The sequence below is a fragment of the Stenella coeruleoalba genome (assembly GCF_951394435.1).
Source record: "Stenella coeruleoalba genome assembly, chromosome: 2".
In the NCBI taxonomy this organism is placed as follows: Eukaryota; Metazoa; Chordata; class Mammalia; order Artiodactyla; family Delphinidae; genus Stenella; species Stenella coeruleoalba.
Window position 1 is genome coordinate 35,464,675 of NC_137147.1, and position 18,437 is coordinate 35,483,111.

The 18,437-nt window shown below is 38.0% G+C and overlaps 1 protein-coding gene across 12 annotated transcripts in view; it reads right to left on the reverse strand.

Moving 5' to 3' along the window:
• Positions 1-230: 230 nt before the first annotated feature.
• The window catches only part of FUT8 (fucosyltransferase 8), a 489,197-nt gene continuing 470,990 nt past the window's right edge, over positions 231-18,437 (reverse strand). For all 12 annotated transcript variants that reach the window (XM_079912160.1, XM_079912164.1, XM_079912159.1 and 9 more), the window contains 2 exons: positions 10,369-10,519; positions 231-1,882 (listed from right to left, as the gene is read on the reverse strand). In XM_079912160.1, the coding sequence (XP_079768286.1) occupies positions 1,565-1,882; positions 10,369-10,519 (469 nt within the window). In that variant the 3' untranslated portion in view covers positions 231-1,564. The remainder of the gene's footprint in view (positions 1,883-10,368; positions 10,520-18,437) is intronic.

Below are 18,437 nucleotides of genomic sequence, written 5' to 3' on the forward strand. Positions count from 1 at the left end.
TCACCAAACTCTATGTAGTATGAGATGCATACTTCAGAAGAGCCAGGGACCTCCCTCGTGGGGCAGTGGTTAAGAATCCACCTGCCAGTGCAAGGGACATGGGTTCGAGCCCTGGTCTGGGAAGATCCCACATGCCAGGGAGCAACTAAGCCTGTGCACCACAACTACTGAGCCTGCGCTCTAGAGCCCTCGAGCCACAACTACTGAGCCTGTGCGCCACAACTACTGAAGCCCGCGCACCTGGAGCCTGTGCTCTGCAACAAGAGAAGCCACCGCAATGAGAAGCCTGTGTACCGCAACAAAGAGTAGCCCCCGCTTGCCGCAAATAGAGACAGCCTGCGCACAGCAATGAAGACCCAATGCTGCCAAAAGTAAATAAATAAATAAAGTAAAAAAAAAAAAAAAAGGAAACAGAGCCAGCTTCCCAACCCCACAGATTCCTGGTACTCTCAAAAGCAGGACATGATAGGAAAGGGCACAAATCATTTTCTGGATAAAACAACAGGTCTCAACTCACAAAAAGTGACAATAGCCACAATAAGAAACAACAAGCCTGAAATTGTTAGCTTGGGAGTGGAGGGGATAGTTCCTCTGGCACTGAGGAGTATGATTATTTGATTCAATTAAATCAAATAAACAATGTCCAAAATAATAAAATAAAATTTCCCTAAGATGGTTCTGAGCAACTCTGTAATGTGCACCAACTAAACTCAGTTTTCAGTGTTAAAATGGACCAAGGACTCTCTGAGCTAAGCCACTCAATCTGAAACAGGAAAAAAAAAAAAAAAGTAAAGCATAACTATAAAACTCTTCTTTTTATCAACATTTTCCACTATAAAGCTGGCCACATCATCATCTAATGATATAATATTCTAGAAACTTTACAAAATTCCTTTTTAAAATTTATTTTTTGTTATCAAAGAGAATGTCCGGAAACATTGAGTACTAAAGAATCTGTTCATGGTATTGTTTTACAAAAGTTCCTAATGGAGTATGAATATTTTATTTTCTGTTGTATCCTTCACTTATTAATGATGAGGTGGATGAACTGGTACAATTACTCAAAAAAAAATTCCAGACAGAAACATCCATTCTCATTTTGAATCTGTTGATTGGAGTGAATTCAGTGGTTACAATACCACCACTGGCTAAGAATCAAGCTCCCCGCAGGAGGGAGCTATTTGAGTCATCTCGTTAGGTCACATAGGTCTCTCAGATATAGGCACCATGTTTGAAGTCTCACACAAAATGTCTGTGTCACTTAAATTACACAATGTGGCAGTGTTTGTTTCATGGGGACATAATCTTGAAAGAACGGGCAAAGTAGAAAACAACCTGTTTGTATGTTATACGTGAGTACATTATCGGACTGTGCGTGGTTTTGAGGGCACGGTAGCCCTTGTTAAAGAGGAATTCCACCAATGAAGCATCTGTCAGATCCCAGCTGCTCCTGGCGCTGGGGGTGTTGACTCATTTAACCGTGAGTTGTTAGGTTGGGGCCTTCTTCATCTACTGTTTGGCTCAAACGGTTTGAACTGAGTTTGGTTGTCTTTCCCATCCATCTTTATTTCTCAGCCTCAGGATATGTGGGGTACTTGACTGTTTCTATCTTCTCTCGAACTTTGTAGGAGGGATAGAGGCCCGTCCTTCCCAGTTTTCTGTTGACACCTTTAGAATAGCCATCCCAATGATTTCCAGCCACACCAATGATATCTCCAGGTTCCATGGGGATTTCATCTGCAGTTCGAGGCTGGTGAGGATAAATGGCAATCTGGTTGTGGGCATTTTGACCTCCAAAATAGTAGATGTCATCCAAAGAATGGAAGTTTGCAGAGGCATCGGGATGCAGTGTCTGCATGATTTCATAAGCAACTCGACAGACCTTGGGAAAGTATGAAAAAAAAATTGGTTAGTATGTGTAAGATCTCCTTCATAGCAATCCGAAAGCTCTTGGCCAAAGAGACTAGGACTAGACTAGGACCAGGACTGAGAGAATGAGAAGCAGTGGATTCTAGTCACAGGTTTTCAGTCCATTTGCTCTCAGATGATGGTACAAGTCATTCTTCATTTCTGTGCTTGTATCTTTTTTTTTTTAACATAAAAGATAATTACAATTAAGATCTCTCAGAGAAAAAAAGTATGTGTATATACAGTGCAAAGTATTTTATGAATATGAATTCATAACTTTATATTTATTAAAATATAAAATTTTAATTTTAATAAAAATTTATTAAAAGCCACAGAGTCTTCCATGTTGGGCACTAGTGGTACAAAAATGAGTAAGACACAGTCTATGCCCTTGGTGAATTCAAGGTTCAGGATTAGAATCAGGATTATAAATACTTTACACAAATGCTGCTGCTCCCTTTCCTTCATTCAGTGTTAATCAATCACATACTCTTTTCTGCTAATTTGGACTGGGTCTCAGAACTCTTCTCAACCGAAATTCATGTAATTACTGACAATCAACTATTGCCAAATGAGCTAAAATATATCTGCCACTTCCGTTCTAAAGTGTGATGTGTGTGATGTGTAGACAGTAGCATCTAGACTGAAATCAGATGAACTAGGCTTTGGGGACGAGGCATCTACCTGATGCACTTAAGGCTACTTAAAAGATTCCTCTGTCCAAAACATACCTACCATTCCCACTGGATGGCAGCTGGAATTTCACAATCTGAGCTTCCTTCCTTGAGCTTCATACTTGGTGATAAACTATAACTATCTTAATGGAGGTATAACATTTTAAGCAATTAACAAATATATTCATTATAGAGTAAATGGGTTTCAGAAACTTTTCTAACAATAGGTGAAGACCAAAGAGAGAATACTATCATTTTGCTTAGAAAATTCTTCCATTATACACTGTGAACACAGGACTCGACTCAGGTCAATTTTCCTACATCTCCAGTTGTAGTTACCTCCGTTAATGAAGTTTTATTGTCCCTACACCAATACTTTTGCACATACTTAAAATGATACTAATAGTAATTGTTAATCTGCTCAGTGGAGCAATTTAGGATTACCCAGCAGTTCTTTAAAACTTTGGCATTCATGATATCAAAAACTAAATTCTTAAATGTTATGAGCAAATGGAATCTGATTAGGTTAATCATCAACTTAACTCCTTAAAAAGTCTGAATTTTAGGAACCCGAGGGCAGGTTTTCACATGCTATATGTAATTTGTAAATGAAACTAAGTTTAGATAGTATTTTTAATTTTGCAGATAGGGACTAAAATACAAGGAGATCTGCCCAAATTCTAGTGCTAGAATTTCAACTAGACATGGAACCAAGAAAATAACTTTGCTTTCAAATTTGCTACTTCATCAACAAACTAATTTTATATTGGTACGATTGAGATCACTGGTTGAATACTGAAACTATAACAAAATGAGGCTAAAAAAGATTTGGAACTTGAACTTCAAATTCAGCCAAAGGCCCACACAGCACAAGCAAAATCAAGTTAAGCCTTTGGAAAGAAACTAAATAATTAAAACAAAGCGGCTCCAATAATAGCAAAGTACAATAACAATGATAGAGGCATATTTACTGAGTTTTTTCTGTCAGACATTGTTTCTAGGTCTAATTTAATTGTCAGCAGCCCCATAAAATTTTATCATGCTCGTTTTATGGATGTCAAAGGTCAGTTAAGGAATATGCTCAAGGTTACACTACTATTAAGTGGCATATTCAGGTTTTGAACCCAGGCAGTCTGTGTATGCTTGTTAACTGCTAAGCATATTTTTTCTTGCAGATCCTATTCTCCATGTTCACATTTTAATAGCAGAAAGAAATCACTTAAGGCCAAGGCTGGCCTTGGGAAAACCTGAGAGTCTTATATTCAGGGCCCCTCCACCCACTTGTCAATTATCCCTAGCCAGGGATGCAAGACCTTGTACTGTCTTTCGGATGACCACAAGGCCCACCGTGGTAATGAACCCTAATGTGTTTCCTCCTTTCATTAATAAACTTCTCACTCTCATAAAAACAACACTGCCCTCAGTCCCATACCCTTAGGGATGTGCTTTCTTTTGGGGTAACCCTAATAATCAGTTTATGTTTTGGTATCAATAGCTGTTGATGTATTAGGCTGCTGGATAACACATGTACTTTCTTTTTTTTATTTTTTTTGCAGTATGCGGGCCTCTCACTGTTGTGGCCTCTCCCGTTGCGGAGCACAGGCTCCGGACGCGCAGGCTCAGCAGCCATGGCTCACGGGCCCAGCCGCTCCGCGACATGTGGGATCTTCCTGGACCGGGGCACGAACCCGTGTCCCCTGCATCGGCAGGCGGACTTTCAACGACTGCATCACCAGGGAAGCCCCACGTGTACTTTCTTAAGCCAAAGAAATTACGAATGGTAGAACTTGCAGACACAGAGTGGACCAATATAAGACTCTTTGTCCTTCTCATAATAATGGCAATAATGAGAGCAGCTGAGCTTACTGAGCACTGTTCTAATAGCTGCGCTTGCATACATGCTTCCTCTCAACTCACTGAACTCTCACAACAACCCTATGAGTTGGTTACTGTTATTATTTATATTCTACAGCTGAAGAAACTATGCCAAAGAAAGATTAATTTCCAAAAAATAAAAAAAATGAATAAAGGAGCTAGTAAATGACAGAAATGTAATTAGAACTCTCTGTCTCTAAACCATACACTGAACTGCCTTAGGTTCTGAGGATAAGTACCTAGTACAGTGCCTGCCACAGAGTAGCCACTCAGTAAGTACCTTCTGAATGAATACTGCTCCATGCATAATACCAGTCCAACTGGTGATATTTAATCCTTAAGATCCATATATAACATTCTGAGTAATTAAAAATTTTTCTCTATATTAACCATGGGGCAATATACTGCAAAGGGCAAGAAAGATTACTATGGTGTCAACGTTTGCATTTAATCACCCTAGGCTTCCTCTCTGGGCTTAACAAATCCAAATCACGTGACAGGTAAATGAGGTCTTTCAGTTGATGTCAATACTCAGGTTTGATACTTGACAGGTAGCATGATTGAGAGGGGTAGTCTACGGTTTGCAAAGCAGTGCTTGGCCACACATATGTTTTATTTCATTTGCTGTTGATGTGGCACTATATCATTTTTAGAACACTACTAAGCACACAGTAATGAGTAAAAGCAAAAATCCTGCCAAAGGATAAAACATAGATATGACTGTATTTACAAAAAAATAATTAAAAAGTGGAGGAAGGTCCATTAGTTTGAATTTTATCCCTGAGTAACAACCAGCTGAGCTTTGCATGAGCCTCCAAAGCTTTCTCAGAGCAGATGGGATCTTGGCTTTTGTCAAAATTGACAGGGCCAGAAGGATCTCCTAGTGTGAGAAGTTGGAAGTGGGCTCTTGTCTCACTGCATGAGGCTGGGATATCTGTGAACTTTTACTGTAAACTGCTTTGTTTTGCTATTCAATGAGAGAACAGTATCTACTGTTGTTTCATGAACCATACCTCAGTGGAAATTCCTATCGAGAGCCATCTGTCTAGAATAAAATGAATGTAGTATCTGGTTTCTCCCTCTGGGCTTTCCAAAATCTGATTCAAAACGTGACGAGGCCAGTTGTGTTGTGTGTGGATTTGGAATGAAACAACAGAGAATGCCAGGAGAATGTCATATTAAGTGCCACAAAGAGAAGTGTCTCAGGGGGAAAAAAAAGTAATTTTGTCCTATGGTGATTTTAATGATTGAGAAACTAATGAACAATGTTGACTGTTCCTTAAAAAATGTTGATTACCCACAGTCTTTAAAATGGACATCTACAAACCATTTTTGTAAATCAGATTCCAGAGTTATAAAACCTGATTCTAAAACTTGATAAACAGTATTTTAAAAAAGAAAACCTTTCTGATATTTTGCCCATCTACAACTGAGTGAGCTGTCAACTGCTGGAATTGGAACTCCAATTCCTTTGCTTCAGATTTTAGATGGTTTCATTAAATATGAAAGTAACTTAAATGACATAGGAGATGCTTAGGGCATAGGCAACTTCCAGTAACACAGAACAAGATTAGAGTATTTGGTAGAATAGTTTGGAATGCGATGCACTGCATAGCTTTCAAAACTTACTTGATGCTGTTGAAAAGTGTTAATATTGCCTCTAATTTTCAGACTAAATCCTGAAGATTGTTTTCTTCAATTTATGAGGCTTTTAGGACAAACTTGGCTATGAGAAAGAGCTCTGATGAAGGAATTCAGAAAACTGAGTGCAACAATAGTAACAAAATTAGAGAGTAGAGTCATATTCTTGGCTTTTAAAAACTTTTCACTTAAGGAGAAAGAATTCCCAGACCTCACTTGTGGATATAAAACCAAGAATGATTAGAAGCCCTAAGACTGAGAAGAATGGGTCCAAAACCTTATAAAGAATCCTGATTAAGGTGCCATGACATTTGTGCCTACAGTTTCTCAAACATCAATCCGGCCTTGCAATTTCCTTCTAACAATACATTTCATTCTTCCAGTATTGTCTACAATAGCACATGGTCAACAGATAAACTCTATTGTCATATAGCATAAAAGTCCTCAAAGGGTAGTATACAGGAGACAGAAAGTTTACATGACTGAAACTTCAGGATTGTCAAAACATTATGAAGAAGATACTAAACTTTTATCCCTTCTAACCATCTCTTGAAATGAGATTATTCTGGGCTGAGATTTGGTTCTCATTGTTTTATTCTCTTATCACCCTTCTGGATGTAAGGCTTTAGTCTTCTTCTGGTTTCTGCAGGAAAGTCTGCAGATTAATTTCCCTAAAGTCAAAACATACACCAGTTTACCTGCATTTGCTAAAGCAAATACTATTACTTATCACTCACCCTTTGGGAATGAAGAGCTTTTGTTTCTGAAAATTCATATTATATGGTGACGCTCTCTTTCAATAAGCTTAATAAAATAGAGTTAAGGTGGTACCTCGGCACAGGAATTAATATGCCGAATGTTACCGGTTATTATTCTTTATGAAGAATTGTTACACACATCCAATGCACACAATGACTATGTGGAACCTAAGCATCACCCGTGACCATAAGCAGAGGTAATGGAGTCCTTGAACAGCATATTTCATGTTCCTTCTAAAACGTGAGATCATATAGTCTGAAATGGGGCCATGTGAAAAAAAGCTGTTAAAATAAATACTGTAGAGTCTAACAGGCAAAGATATACCTATACCTATTCCTTTATAAATAATAATAGCAGCTAACATTGCATTTAACATAATGCTGAGTACTATTCTCAGTGCTTTACATATAATAACACTTTAATCCTCACAAAAACTTTATGCAGTAGGTATTACTGTTATTACCATTTTTACAGGGAGGGGGGAAAAAGTCAGTGATAGGCTAAGTAATTTGTTCAAACGCCACAGAGTCACTAAGTGGTCAAAGTTGGATTTAAACCCAGGTAGTCTGACTCCAGAGCCCACAATGTCTCATTCTTGTTCTCTGTCTCATGAAGTCAATGGCTTGATACTTTGATGTCATCAGTGACGTTTTCTCAAACTCCACTGCTACTGCTGATGAGACATTTTGGGGGCATTCTTCAAGCGATTCCGATTTTGGTTTATGGCAATTTTGGTTTGGTTTATGCTACAAGCCACCAACCAACTCGTTCACACCACAAAAATATTAAACTGTACCAAATGCCTTTTTACTAAAAATATTTTCAAAAAATACTGGGGTGCAGGACTTCCCTGGTGGTGCAGGGGTTAAGAATCCGCCTGCCAATGCAGGGGACACGGGTTTGAGCCCTGGTCCGGGAAGATCTTATATGCCGTGGAGCAACTAAGCCCATGCACCACAACTACTGAGCCCATGTGCCACAGCTACTGAAGCCTGTGTGCCTAGAGCCCATGCTCTGCAACTAGAGTAGTCACCGCAATGAGAAGCCTGTGCACTGCAACAAAGAGTAGACCCTGCTCGTCGCAACTAGAGAAAGCCTGCACGCAGCAATGAAGACCCAATGCAGCCAAAAAAACCAAAAAACCAAAAAACCAAAGAAAACCGGGGTGCAAGGAAGCCCAAAGATTAATCACTGAATGTGGAATTATTCCACAGTCTCAAATGCTACAGCTGTTAGTCACCAAGAAAGGAGGTGATCACATTTAGCAAACTGCTACTCACTATATAAATGTAAGGTATTTTTTACTGTTAAACTTTTATTCTGAGCCCTAACTTGTTTTGAGGTATTCAAGTCTATCTTGGGACACAAAATATTGGTTTAAATGATCAGAGTTATTTTGGATGAACCTTGACTTGCCAAGAGTTTTTAGGAACAATATAATATATAATCACAAATCTTATTCCTTTGGATACAACCAGACCTCTCATTACTACACTTTCTTCATATAAACTGTTTCTCTGGATCTGAGGTCTGAAGAAGACACAGAGGTTGATATTATGCATAAACTAGAACAAAGTAGTGTGAACAATATGCTCTTCAAACCTGGACAGGTTTCCAGTATCATGAAGTGACAGAGGCCCTGACTTCTGGGTCAAAACTAGACTTATGAGGCTATGAGGATCAAAAATTCTACAGCACATCCTTGAAAAGGGAAATAAACAAAAGATTTTCTTTCCAGAATGAGTCTAATGGCATTATTAAGGAGAGCTGGACAAAGGAAAGCAAAACATAGAGCACGTCCTTGTAAGTCTCAGTGTCTACCTCCATGTAAGGCTAGTAAATGTTTAGACATGTATATATTTATTTACTTCTAGAGCTTTATAACTAGAGCAGTCGTTCTCACAAGGGTGATTCTGCCCTCCCACTCCCCCCACCCGGGACATGTGGCAATGTCTGGAGACACTGTTGGCTGTCACAACTTGAGGTGAGGGGCTACTGGCCACGGACGCTGCTAAGCATCCTATAATGCACAAGACAGCACCTCACAGCAACTTATCCAGCCCCAAATGCCAACGGTGCCAGGTTGAGAAACCCTGGACTAAAGGAATAGACTTTAGGAAGGCCTAAAATCTAGACCTACAGAGGAGGTGGTACATCTGGGAAAGTGACTCTTGATTCAATCATTCTAACAAGAAGCATTCGAAAATGTGTTATTTGCACCTGTTGATCATGTAGGCCCATAGCCAGATTCTCAAAAGCAGTTGAGAGGGACTAGGTAGTTACAACTCCTCCCCCCATCCCACCCCCTTCTCAAAGATAGGATCCTCACCCCAATTAGGGAGAATATCAGCTATGGATGCCTTCATGTTTTCCCTCTGATGAGGACTGCTGCCATGTGACTCCTGTTCTGTGCAGCTGTCTTTGCGTCTTAAGTTGTATTCTTATGCCACATTGAAGGAACTCATACAGGCTTTGCTGGGATAAGTATCTTTCCAACAATCATATCACCATACCATTGTGACAGTGTGCACTGTCACGTAATAAAAAACTGTCCATTTCTTAATACTCTCTGCAGTATAGTCCCATGTAAATGATGTGTCTTTCCTTTTCACACTTTCTTTTCTCTGCTTCTTCTAAGCTTTCAGACGTATACTTATTTTACATGGCTTATATTTCTTTGTAATTATTCTCTGGTTATTTCATGTGGATATTTTGCTCACTAGATTCTGGACCAGGGTAAGAGCTGTATCTTCGATCTCCTTTGAAATTCCCTCTACACCTAGTATAGGTCTGAGCACAGACAATCATTTAACAGCGTGTTGAACAAACTAACCAATAATATGCACATAAATGAGACAGTTGAATAAAATCCACAATAAATCTTTCTATGCTGATATTCCACTGGGCATATAAGGCTGATTGGAGCACTCATAAAAACACACACACCAAACCAACAACATATTAAATATCTATAACAATAAACTCAAAGAATGATGATAATATGGTATTGCTTAAATATAATGTACAGTTTCTTGCTTGGTAGAAATGTTAAAAGGACCTGAAAGAGGAATTACATTTACTCTTTCTTATTTTCTATAAAGCAATCAAGTGAGGCAAAATGCTGAGCACTTAAGCCTCTCAGTATCAGTGCACTGAGGTGTAGAAATGGATGGGCTCTGGTTACGTACTGATTGTATGCAAAATCAGCAAGTATTAAGTAAACTTAATTACTTGCTGTTTCTGTTAAATGCTGTGAATAAGCCAAGTACTTTAAACAACCCTGGTAGCTGGCTTCAGTAGAGATGTATTCAACAATTGCTTGCAAACAATTAAATATTCAGTGCACTCAAATAGCTATGTTTTCTGGAATCTTCTCATTCTTTCACAAAAGGGATCATTCCCCAATATTAAAAACATTGTACGTGAGTCTTGAAAACTAACATTTTTTTAAAATCCAAGAACTTCCTGACCCAATATAACCAAAGAGTATTGATCACTTAAAAATGCTTACCTGGGATGAAAACGTACACACTAGGAAGTCTGCCTGGGAGAGAAAGTGTATATCCAGGATCACACCTCGAAGTGAATTTTCTGTGTATCGATTATGTAGTCCAGCTGACCAAGAGATAGAGTTATCACTAATAAATTCATAACTGGGGTACCTGAAAAAAGAAATAAATTTATACAAACTCACTGAAATCATAGAATTCTGTCAGGAAATAGTATCCTATCAGCAGGAGGTAGCCAGCTCCTTTAACCAAGAGTCCCCCTCTTTCTGACAGTAAGGAAAGCTTTAATTCTGGCATTCAATAGAGTAGCTGACAAAGCATCTTTGAATCCATTGATGGGGCAGAAACCATTCTGGGGTGTCCTGTATGTTAAAAGTTATTGGCATGACATAAAATACACATATGCACCAGAATGTCCCTTTCAATTCATGAAAGAATTGAAAACAGAAAGCTCTTTATTTTCATCGTAATAAGTGGTTTTTCAACCTGCTTTCATATTTTTTTCACACAGACACATTTTCATTTTATGCATTCCTTTCCCACTTTTATCCTTAAGCATATATCTTTATTAAAATATAACTTATACATTGCTTTTGCTTCTTCCAGTTTTATTGAGGTATAAGTTTTTAAAAGATCTATTATTTTATTTGTTTTTGGTTGCATCAGGTCTTAGTTATGGCATGTGGGATCTTCGCTGAGGCATATGGGATCTTTCATTGTGGTGCACAGACTTCTCTCTAGTTGTGGCCTACAGTCTCCAGAGCGCGTGGGCTCTGTAGTTGTGGCGTGCGGGTTCCAGAGCACATGGGCTCTGTAATTTGCAGCACATGGGCTCTCTAGCTGAGGCACACGAGCTCAGTAGTTATAGCGTGTAGGCCTAGTTGCCCCGCGTCATGTGGGATCCCAGTTCCCTGACCAGGGATTGAACCCGCGTCCCCTGCATTGTAAGGTGGATTCTTTACCACTGGACCACCAGAGAAGTCCCGATTGAGATATAATTGACATACAGCACTGTATAAGTTTAAGGCACAATGATCTGACTTACACACATCATGAAATGGTTACCACAATAAGTTTAGTGAACTTCCATCATCTCATTACAGACAAAATTTTTAAAACAGGAAAAAAAATTTTCCTTGCGATGAAAACTCTTAGGATTTAGTCTCTTAACGTTTGGTTGCTGTGGCTAGGACTTTCAATACCATGTTGAATAAAAGTGGTGAGACTGGGCATCTTTGTCTTCTTCCTGATCTTAGAGGAAAAGCTTTCAGCTTTTCACGGTTGAGTATTATGTTAGCTGTTAGTCTGTGATATCTTATGGCCTTTGTTACGTTGAGGTATGTTTCCTCTACACCCACTTAGTTGAGAGTTTTATTATAAATGAATATAGAATTTTGTCAAAAGCTTTTTCTACAACTATTGAGATGATCATATGATTTTTATCCTTTGTTTTGTTAATGTGGTGTGTCACATTGATTGATTTGCAAATATTGAACTATCCTTGCATCTACTTGATCATGGTATATGATCCTTTTAATGTACTGCTGGATTCGGTTTGCTAATATTTTGTTAAGGATTTTTGTATCTCATCAATGATATCAGCCTGTAAGTTTCTCTTTTTGTGGCATCTTTGTTTGGTTTTGGAATTGGGGTGATGTTGGCCTTGTAGAATGAGTTCAGAATTGTTCCTTCTTCAACTTTTTGGAATAGTTTGAGAAGCATAGGCATTAACTCTTCTTTAAATATTTTATAAAATTCACCTGTGAAGCCATCTGGTCCTGGATTTTTGTTGGAAGTTTTTTGATCAATCTTGATTCAACTCCATTACTGGTAATTGGTTTATTAATATTTCTTCTTAATTTAGTCTTGGGAGACTGAAATTTTCTAGGAATTTATCCATTTCTTCTAGGTTGTCCATTTACTCACATATAGTTGTTTGCAGTAATCCCTTTTGATCCTTTGATTTCTGTGGTGTTGGCTGTAACATCTCTTTTTTCATTTCTGATTTTATTCATTTGGGTCCTCTCTCTTTTTTCTTGATGAGTCTGGCTAAATGTTTATCAATTTGTTTACCTTTTCAAAGAAACAGCTCTTAGTTTCATTGATCTTTTCTATTGTTTTAAGTGTCTATTTCACTTATTTCTGCTCTGATGTTTATCATTTCTTTCCTTCTACTAATTTTGGGCTTTGTTCTTCTTTTTCTAGTTCCTAGAGGTGTAAGGGTGGGTTGTGTGTGTGTATAATTATTTCAAGTGGATCTTAAGTTTGAACACATTCTAACAACTCCACAGTGTTTATTCCTGCCTTGCCCTGCCCACATTTAATGTTTTTTGATATCATATTTTACATCTTTTTGTTTTGTGTATTCCTTAACCACGTATTGTGGATATAGATAATTTACTACTTGTCTTTCAAGTTTCCTACTAGCTTTACAAGTGGCTGATCTTCTACCTTTACTGTATGCTTGCTTTTACCAATGAGATTTTTCCTTTCATAATTTTCATATTTCTAGTTGTGGTCTTTTCTTTTATGCTTAGGAAAGTCCCTGTAACATTTCTTGTAAAGCCTGTTTAGTGGTGCTGACAATTTTAGCTTTTGCTTGTCTGTAAAACTCTTTCTCTCTCTTTCAAATTTGAATGGTAGCCTTGTGGGGTAAAGTATTCTTGGTTGTAGGTTTTTTCCTTTCATCACTTTGAACATATCATGCCACTCTCTTCTGACCTGCAAAGTTTCTGCTGAAAAGTCAACTGACAGTCTTATGGGAGTTCCCTTGTACATAACTAGTTGCTTTTCTCTTGCTGCTTTTAAGATTCTCTCTTTATCTTTATTTTTTGTCATTTTAATTACAATGTGTCTTGGTGTAGACCTCTTTGGGTTGATCTTGTTCGGAACTTTCTGTGCTTCCTGGACCTGGATGTCTGTTTCCTTTCCCAGGTTAGGGAAATTTTTCGCTATTCTTGTTTTAAATAAGTTCCCTACCCCTTTCTGTCTCTCTTTTCCCTATGAGATCCCTATAATGTAAATGTTGGTATGCTTTTGTTGTCCCAGAGGTCTCTTAAACTGTCCTCACTTTTTAAATTTTTCTCTTTTTTTTGTTCAGCTTGGGTGATTTCCACTACTCTGTCTTCCAGTTTGTTGATCTGTTCTTCTGCATCATTTAATCTACTGTTGATCCCTTCTAGTGTATTTTTTACTTCAATGATTAATTATTGCATTCCTCAGCTCTGTTTGGTTCTTCTTTACCCTTTCTCTTTGTTAAGTCTGCCACTGTGTTCATCAATTTTTCTCCCGAGTTCATTCAGCATCTTTATGATCATTACCTTGAACCCTTTATTGGGTAGACTGCTCATCACTTTGCTTAGCTCTCCTTCTGGGGTTTGTTCCTTCATTTGAAACACGTTCCTTTGTCACCTCATTTTGCCTAATTCTCTGTGTTTATTTGTATGTATTAGGCAAGCCAGTTATGTTTCTCATTCTTGGAGAAGTGATCTTATGTAAGAGATGTCCTATGGGGCCCAGCTATATACTACTCTCTGGTCACCAGAGCTAAGGGTGCCTTGTATGTGGGCTGAGTGGGCACTTCTGTTGTGGTGGGGTCAACTACTGTGGGCATGCTGGTAGGTAGGGCTAGTTCCCATCCCGGTTGGCTGCCAGGTCCTGCCTCATGTGGAGGCTGCTAGCTGTTGGTAGGTGGGTCTGGGTCCTGACACAGCTGGCTACATGGTCTGGGAAGTCCCAGGGCCAGTGCCAGTCCACTGGTGGGTTGGGCTGGGTCCTGGTGTGCCTGGTTGCAGGCCCGCAAGTCCTAGGGTTGGTCTTGTGTTGCTGGTGGGCAGTGCTGGGTCCCAGTATGGCTGGCTGTGGGGTTTGGGGATCCCAGTACTGGTGCTAATCAACTAGTGGGCATGTAAGCCCCTGGTTCTAATAGGCTAGAAGGAGGACTCCAAAATGTTGTTTGCCAGCACCAGGGTCCCTGTGGTAGAATGAGCTTCCCACTGCCTGCTGCCAGTATATGTGTCCCCAGGGGGAGTCCCAGTTGCCTCCTACCTCTCTAGGAGGCTCCAACCTGCTTTCAAATTTGGTCACTGAGCTTTTCCTTTAGAATATAAACATCATGATTAAACTTCATTTAAATTTTTAGTTTAGAATTTGTGATAACTGAGACTTGTCTCCCTTAACCCCCATAAGCACCATCTTAACAAATAATGGTGACAGAAAACCATTCTAATAAATTTATGAAAGCAAATTCCTTGTAGATGTCCACCAACTAATATTGTGGTAGTCCTGAGAAGATATGTGTTAAAAAATATTAAAACAGGATGTGTTTAAAAAGTCTACTATATGTTCAAATGATTCTACTCTGAATTAGAGGTTTAATTATACTCTAGTATAGAGTGAATAAATTTTCTCAGTGCATGAGACAGATCAGAGTTAAGTTGTAAACTTTCAGAAGTTACATGCAAAGGGGATAGTCATTGTACCTACTTTATATAATTTTTTAAGAATTAAATAAACTAAGCAATGTAAAGTGCTTAGAAGAGTATCTGACATGTAGTAAATGCTCAATAAATCATTAACTGTGATTGTTAAACATTCTTTCCCCATATATTCACCTGGTTTTATCTCTTACTTCCCTCTTAGATCTCTGCTCAAATGCTGCCTTATTAGTGAGGAGTTTGGCAATCCCTATCCCTTTTACTTGCTTAATTTTTCTCTATGGCTCTTACTATCACTGAACATAATATATATTTACTGTTTATTTACTGTCTGCATTCATTCCCCACCTCCATCATCCCTAACTAGAATGTAAGCTCTATAAAGAGAGGTATTTCATCTGCTTTGTTCACTCTATTATTCTCAGCACCTAGAAGAGAATCTGGAATATAATACAAGGTCAATAAATATTTGTTGAAAGAATAATAGTTCCTATTTATAAGCCCTGAGGCAGCAGGAGTCAGCTTACATGTCTTTTTCCCACACAGTATTTCCCAAAGGTTAGGACTATGCCTTATTTTCCTTTGCATCACAGCATCTAGCACTCCACACAATGCTATGTGGATGAATACATGAACAAGTTAGTGCTACCTATGTCTGGGACGTTTTCCTAATTCTCTAACAGCTGCTTCAGATTTCTCTTCATTCCACAACCTCCAAGGCGTTTTCTCTCATAGCCTCTAGTAATGACTGTGAAGAAAAAGTCTCTGAGCACTGTTTCAGTGATTGGTATTCAGTGTTCAGATCCATTTGGCCTCATTATTTTTGACATTTTGCCCTCCTCAACTTTGAATCAGGGAGATGAAGGAAATGTCACATTTGTTCTGAAAAGAAAACTACCAGAAAAACTTTTAATGTGATTCCTGTGAAGATGCAGATCCAGTCATGGGACAGAAACAGAAACAAATAAATATGAAAAGGCTGGAGGGTGGAGGAGGGGGGAAATCGTTAAAACACACCAGTACAGGTTTTATCCTAGAATAAAGACTAACTCTGTCAGCATTGTTTGGGTGCTCAGTGAAACAAACACAAGAGGTATCCTTTTACTGAGAAGTGATGGGAACATTATGCCCTTCCTAACTTAAAGGCCTCTTCCTGGAACCAAACCAAAAGGTCATCTAAGTTCCTCAGGCCTTATCTCTATATGCAAAAGATAGTTTGATGAAGGATACTGAGTGTTGAAAAACAGAAACAAAGTGAATAATGAGGGAAGGAGATTTTGTACTTCCAATAATGAGCATGAAACTTTCCACACAAACATGCTTCTTTCTTGTCTTACGCCTACAAGTATGCCAGCAGAAGTCTTCCACTGTGAGGCTGCAGAGATTGGCAATGATTAAAAAAAATATTTTTTTCTTCTTCCATCTTGCAAAAATTTATTTTTTATCTCACCCACAAAGTTGTAACTTGAAAGTATAAACTAACATCAAATTTTCTTTTGTGAGGTCTTTCTCCAGACGGGGGGATACTCCTCTTCTTGACTTCACTACCTAGTATACAACTCCTTCAGGACAATTATATAATGACACTGATTATTTGTTACCCGTATACCGCCTACCAGTTGGATACGCCCTGAGATAAGGAGCCACATATTATCTTTTATTTCTTTGTGTATTCCTAATGCCCTGTAACTGTCTAGCATATTACATGTAGTTCAAAAAAATAGTGAAGAACTTTACCACTATTGCTGATTCTTCATTTCACATGGCAACCAAATGCTTTACAACAACTTTTAAACAAATTTCCTTACCTCTATTCATTTAAATGAACCTAATTTTAGGAAGAGCTTGTCCAGCATTTTTGATAAAGAGCAAACTAAATATGTAAATATTTAATCTGAGAGATTTTTAATGGCTTGTTTTTTCTCCTGTTTCACTCCTAAACCCAGTCTCCACAATCTTAGAATACAATGCTGGATAGACAACTTTAATAGTTCTTACTTCTTTGCCAAAGATTCTGTGATTTAAACACTCTAACAGTGAATTACCTAAGAGAGAGATCTCCACATTATCAGCAGCTGTCACAGTCACTAGGATGCTGGTGCTAAAATCTCGTGAATGAACTCAGTCTTAATCTAGAGAGACCTGAGGTGTAATACTAAGCAACAAAGCATTAACTACCGGAGCCACATATATAAGCTAATCTTGACCCCTTTTACAAAGAATAAGCTAGTCAGAAAAATGGTTTCTTCTCTAACTGTACGAATACTATGCCTCATTTAAGTTTAATTCTCCATCTCTTCACCCTCTTGAAGCAGAAAAGTCTTATAATCACCTTGGATTCTATATACCTTGTTGAAAAATTAATTCATGCTTTGGTTTCCTAAAACAATAACAGAAGTTTTATGATTTGCTTAGGTATCAAAACCAATCCTGAGAGGTCAAAAGCAGAATTAATTCAGAGTGGAAAAAACTTTTAAGTAAAATAATGAAGGAGAAAAACGGTATTTAAATTCCTGAGAAAATCCTTAAAATGACTCAGAAAACCAAAGAATTTCCAAAGAGGAAAAAAATATGCACAAAATGCTATTGCTACATTTATAACAAAATGCTATTGCTACATTTATAAATGCTATTGCTACATTTATAGCCTGGAATACCATGGGGAGAGGAGTTACTAGCTTCTGACCACACACACATACATACACAAAAGAAAAAATCAAGCTTTACAATTCTTACAATCCAAGTAGATACTACTGCCATCTGTACTATAAGGGTTGCTTGGTGTAAAAATATCACGCTGTGCTATGGATCACAGCTGTAAAATATTCATATCCTTTTATCTAAATACTTCCAAGTCCAGAAATCTAGATTAAGGAAATAATATGGATAATTTCAGGCATACCTCATAGCACTGGAAATTGGAAATAACCTGTCGAATATTAAGAGAATGGTCAAGTAAGCAATGGCATTTCCATTCAGTGGATATGTAGTCACTAAAAAAAGAGATTTACAATGACTTTTTTTAGCAACCTGGGAAAAGGGATCTAGTGCTGTATTAAGTAAAAAAAGAGTTCAAATTATATAGAATATGATCAACTACACAAATGTATAACTACATAAATGACTGAAGGGAATATGTTGATATTTAAATAGTTGTTGCCACTGAGTAATGAGACTGTGGGTAATATTTTTTCCTTGCTTGTATACTTACCAACTCCATATTTTCTAATGAGCATGAGTTATTTTGCCAGTCAAGGGAAAAACTTATGATGCATTCAAGAACAAGTCAAAGAGTAAATAAAGTAATACTTTAACATTTTTTCAACTAAGCTACCAATTCAGTCTGATATTTTAAAATGAAGGACTAAGATGAACTATTTCTACTTTGCTTTTCTCTAATAGGTCTGTAATATCAAACTGGAAAAATATCTGTGAAAATTTTTTCTTGTTTTATGTCCAAATGTTCATTTAATCCCTAACTCTTATACTTAAACAAGAATTATAACTATATAACTTGGCTTATGTTTTGCTGATGAATTTCTTGGTCTTTGTTTGTGTGCACGCACACCTGCGTGCGTGCGTGCGTGTGTGTGTGTGTGTGTGTGTGTGTGTGTGTGTGAGAGAGAGAGTGTCTG